This window comes from Acanthisitta chloris, unplaced genomic scaffold (genome assembly GCF_000695815.1).
Source record: "Acanthisitta chloris isolate BGI_N310 unplaced genomic scaffold, ASM69581v1 scaffold16344, whole genome shotgun sequence".
Classification (NCBI taxonomy): Eukaryota; Metazoa; Chordata; class Aves; order Passeriformes; family Acanthisittidae; genus Acanthisitta; species Acanthisitta chloris.
Genome location: NW_008671103.1, coordinates 4,424 through 8,718, shown reverse-complemented (window position 1 = coordinate 8,718; position 4,295 = coordinate 4,424). Strand labels below are relative to the sequence as shown.

The 4,295-nt window shown below is 57.4% G+C and overlaps 1 protein-coding gene across 1 annotated transcript in view; it reads right to left on the bottom strand.

Annotated features, from left to right (window-relative positions):
- Positions 1 to 6: 6 nt before the first annotated feature.
- Positions 7 to 4,295, bottom strand: part of LOC103801555 (epiplakin-like) — a gene marked incomplete at both ends in the record, with an annotated part of 6,884 nt that continues 2,595 nt past the window's right edge. The window contains 3 exon segments of the mRNA XM_009073971.1: positions 7 to 1,621; positions 1,623 to 2,298; positions 2,524 to 3,481. Of these exon segments, the coding sequence (XP_009072219.1) occupies positions 7 to 1,621; positions 1,623 to 2,298; positions 2,524 to 3,481 (3,249 nt within the window).

Sequence of the window (4,295 nt, the reverse complement as noted above, 5' to 3'; positions counted from 1 at the left end):
CGAGGCCACGGCCTCGGCCACCGAGAGCTTCTTGTTGCTGACCGGGTCCACCACGAAGCCGGTGGCCGCCTGCGCCTCCAGCAGCACCAGCGCCGTGCCCTGCCTCAGGAGCCCCTTCCACATGGCCTCGTAGATGCTCATCTTCTCCAGCTTGCTGGGGTCGGCCTTGGAGGGCACCAGGACACCGGCGATGACACCGGTTCCCTCGAGGTACCTCCTCACGCTCTCCATTTGAGCTATGCCCTGTGCTGTCTCTTTGCCCTCATGGAGTTTCTCCATGGTCTCCTCGGTGATGATTTTTGCACTGAGCAGTTCTGATGCTGTAATTTGCTGCCGGATTCCCTGGAACCAGACATCACTTCTGCCCTCCTCTTTGTCTCTAATGAGCTTCAGGATTGTCTCAATGATTCCTTGCAGGATGTGTTGGGATTCTGCCTTGTACTTCTTTACCAGCTCTTTCCTCTTCTCCTCCGTGATGTACTCGGAGCAGAGAAGGTCCCAGAGGGATAACACTTGTCCCTTGTACTTTCCCACTGACACTTGGACCTTTGTGCATACCAGGGCAGATTTAGTTTGCTCATCGATGTAGAAGTAATCATCATTCTTCTCCAGCACCTGTAGCAGGTACAGGCCACTCTGCTCGCCTTGGACACATCTCTGCAGGAGCTGATTGTAGCTGATCTTCTCGTGAGTGTTTGGGTCGATGTAGCCTTTGCTGCCATGGTCTGGATCCGTCAGCAAGAGGAACATGTCCTCGTCCAGGTGGCCCCGGCGGTAGGCCACGGCCACGGGCAGGCGGTGGCTGTGCACAGGGTCCACGATGCCACCGGTGGCGAGCTGGGCCTCGAGGAGGGGGATGCTGTGGTCCCTGACTGTCACCTTCTGCCTCACAGCCTGGAAAAGGGAGATCTTACCTCCTGTGTGAGGATCTGTGTGTCCTGTCACGGCTCTCTCTGCCCACAGCAGCTGCTCCTGCAGCTCTCTGCCCACCAGCCCCGAGGAGATGGCCTCGTCCACCGAGAGCTTCTGGTTGTTCAGGGGGTCGATGAGGAAACCAGTGGCTGCCTGTGCCTCCAGCAGCCCCAGTGCACACTGCTCTGTGAGCAGACCCTTCTTCAGCGCTTGGTAGATGCTCATCTTCTCCTTCCTGGATGGGAGGAGAACCCCAGCGATGCTTCCAGTGCCCTCCAGGTACCTCTGAATGGTGTCTCTCTTGGTGAGGTTGGCAAGGGTGAGACTCCCATCCTGCAGCTGATCCAGAGTCTTCTTGTCAATTATCTCTGAGTTAAACAGCTCTGACACCGACACCTCCCCCCGGAGTCCTCTGACCTTGAGACCTTCTGCCCTTCTCTCTGTGTCCTCAATGAGTTGTAAGATGAGAGAGATCAGCTCTTCCAGCGTTAGGGTTTTGCTCTTGTACTGCATCACCAGCTCTTTCCTCCTCTGCTCCGAGACATAATGAGAGCAGAGAACCTCCCAGATGGAAACTGTTTGGTCCTTAAACCTTCCAACCTTCACTGGGAGGTTCTGGGAGCGCAGAGCCTGTTTTGTGGCCTCGTCAATGTAGAAGTACTTCCCTCCTTCCCTGACCACCTGCAGCATGTACAGCCCTGTCTCTGGGCTGTAGGTAGCTCAGGTTCTCCTGGGTGTTGGGGTCGAAGAAGCCCTTGGTGTCATCGCTGGGGTCGGAGAGGATGCGGTTCATCTCCTCATCGAAGTAGCCGCGTTGGTAGGCCACGTCCACGGGCAGGCGGTGGCTGTGCACGGGGTCGATGATGCCGCCGGTGGCGATCTGCGCCTCGAGCAGGCGGATCCCATGGCTCTTCACTATCAGCCCTTGCTTCATGGCCTCAAAGAGGGACATTGGGGCCTTTGTGTAGGGGTCAGTGTAGCCTGTCACAGCTCTCTCCGCGCAGAGAAGCTTCTCGTACACTTCCGCTCCGATCAGCCCTTCTCCCAGTGCCTCCTCCACGGAGAACCTCTTGTTCTTCTCCGGGTCAATGATGTAGCCAGTGGCAGCTTGTGCCTCCAGCAGCACCAGGGCTGTCCCTGGCCTCAGGATGCCCTTCCACATGGCCTGGTAGATGCTCATCTTCTCCTTGCTCGGCTGGATGAGGACTCCTGCGATGAAATTGGTGCCCTCGAGGTACCTGCGAACAGATTCCATCGCAGTGACTTCTTGGACTGTTTTCTTCCCCTGGTTGAGCTCATCCAGGGTTTTTTTGTCTATCAGTTGGGACTGGAAGAGGTCACTGGCAGAGACTCTTTTCCTCAGGCCCTTGAACGCAAACTTCTTGCCTTGTGTCTCAGTCTCTTGGATGATGGTGGTGATGACTGTTGTGATTTCCTGCAGCACTTCCTTCTTCTCAGCTTTGTACTTCTGCACCAGCTCTCTCCTCTTGCTGTCTGAGAGGTATTCAGAGGTGAGGAGGTCCCAGACAGACATTGTCTGTCCTTTGAACCTCCCCACATTGACACAGACAGTCACAGACTTGAGCACCTTCATGGTCTGTTCATCCACACAGAACATTGAGTCCTCTGACAGAGGGAGGAGCCACAGACCTGACTCAGCATCACGGACACAGCGACCCTTCAGCTGCTCATAGGTCACGTTCTCCTTGGTGTTGGGGTCAAAAAAGACCTTGGTGCTGTCACTCGGCTGGGAGAGGGTTTGGTTCAGCTCCTCGTCGTAGAAGCCAAACCTATACGCGGCCTGGAGCGGCAGGTGGAGGTGGTGGATGGGGTCAATGACCCCTCCCGTGGCCAGCTGGGCCTCCAGCAAGGGCACAGCCTCTCCCAGGGGGATCAGCTCCTTCCGGAGCGCTTGGCACAGGGAGATGGAGCTCCCTGTGTAGGGATCTGTGTAGCCTGTCACAGCCCTCTCGGCCAGGAGGAGCTTCTCAGTGAGCTCTTCACCGACCACAGCCTCTCTCACCGCGTCCCTCACACTGAGCCTCCGGTTGGTCGTGGGCTCAGTGAGGTACCCCGTGGCTGCCTGAGCCTCCAGCAGCCTCAGAGCGGCCCCAGGGAGGAGGAGGTTGTTTTTCATGGCCTCATAGAAGCTCATCTTCTGCTTGGATGCCTCTATGAAGACGCCAGCGATGCTCCCTGTGCCCTGCAGGTACCTCTTCACACTCTCCATCGCAGCCACTTCCTCGGGAGTTCTTCTGCCCTGAGCCAGCTCTTCAAAGGTCTTCTCAGAGATGATCCCAGTGTCCAGCAGCCAGACCACGGGGACATTGCCCCTCAGGCCTTCCAGAGAGATCTGGGTGCGAGCTTTCATCTCCACCTCCCCCACCAGCTTGAGCACGAGAGCCACCAACTGCTGCAGCGACAGCTCCTCCGCCCGGAACCGCTCCGTGAAGTCTCTCCTCTGCTCCTCGGTGAAATACCCTGAATGGATGAGCTCCCAGAGGGAAATTCCCTTTTCCTTCACCATAGTCTCTTTGAAGAGCCGCTGGATTTGCTCCTCAGTGTAGGCAGGAGCAGCTGTCTGTGCCAGAGGCAGCAGGTGGAAGCCAGAGACGTCGTCCTTCTGGCAGCGCTGGATGAGCTCGGCGTAGCTCATGGTCTCTTTGCTGTCGGGGAGGCAGAAGGCTCTGTGCTCTTCACTGGGCTTGGAGAGGGCCTTGCTGGTGTCCTCATCCAGGCAGCCTCGTCGCTGGGCTGACTCCAGGGGGATGTAGTGGCCACACGTTGGGTCAATGATGCCTCCCGTGGCTACCTGCACCTCCATGAGCTGCATGGCCTGTTTGTCTGCGATCAGCCCCTTCTTCATGGCCTGGAACAGAGGGATCTTCTTGCCTGTGAAAGGGTCTCTGTAGCCTGTGACAGCTCCCTCTGCATGCTGCAGCTTCTCGTGGACGTCTGGCCCGATGACTCCCTCCCTGACAGCCTCATCCACGCGCAGCTTCTGGTTGTTCACGGGGTCAATGATGAAGCCTGTGGCTGCCTGAGCCTCCAGCAGGGGCAGAGCCACTCCTGGCACCACGATGTTCTGCTTCATGGCCTCGTAAAGGCTCATCCTCTGGTTGGAAGGCTGAAGGACAATCCCTCCAATGCTGCCCGAGCCATAGAGGTACTTCCTGACAGAATCCATGTGCAGGACCTGCTCTGGTGTGATGGATCCCTCCAGCACCTTCTCAAACAGGACCCTGTCGATGACCCCTGTTTCCATCAGGTGGTAAGCGCTGACACTGCCCCTCATGGCTGGGAACTTGATGGGGGCCCATTTCTTCATCTCCTCCTCCAGCATGAGGCGGATTTGCTCCAGGCTGAGCTTCCTCAGCTGGAAG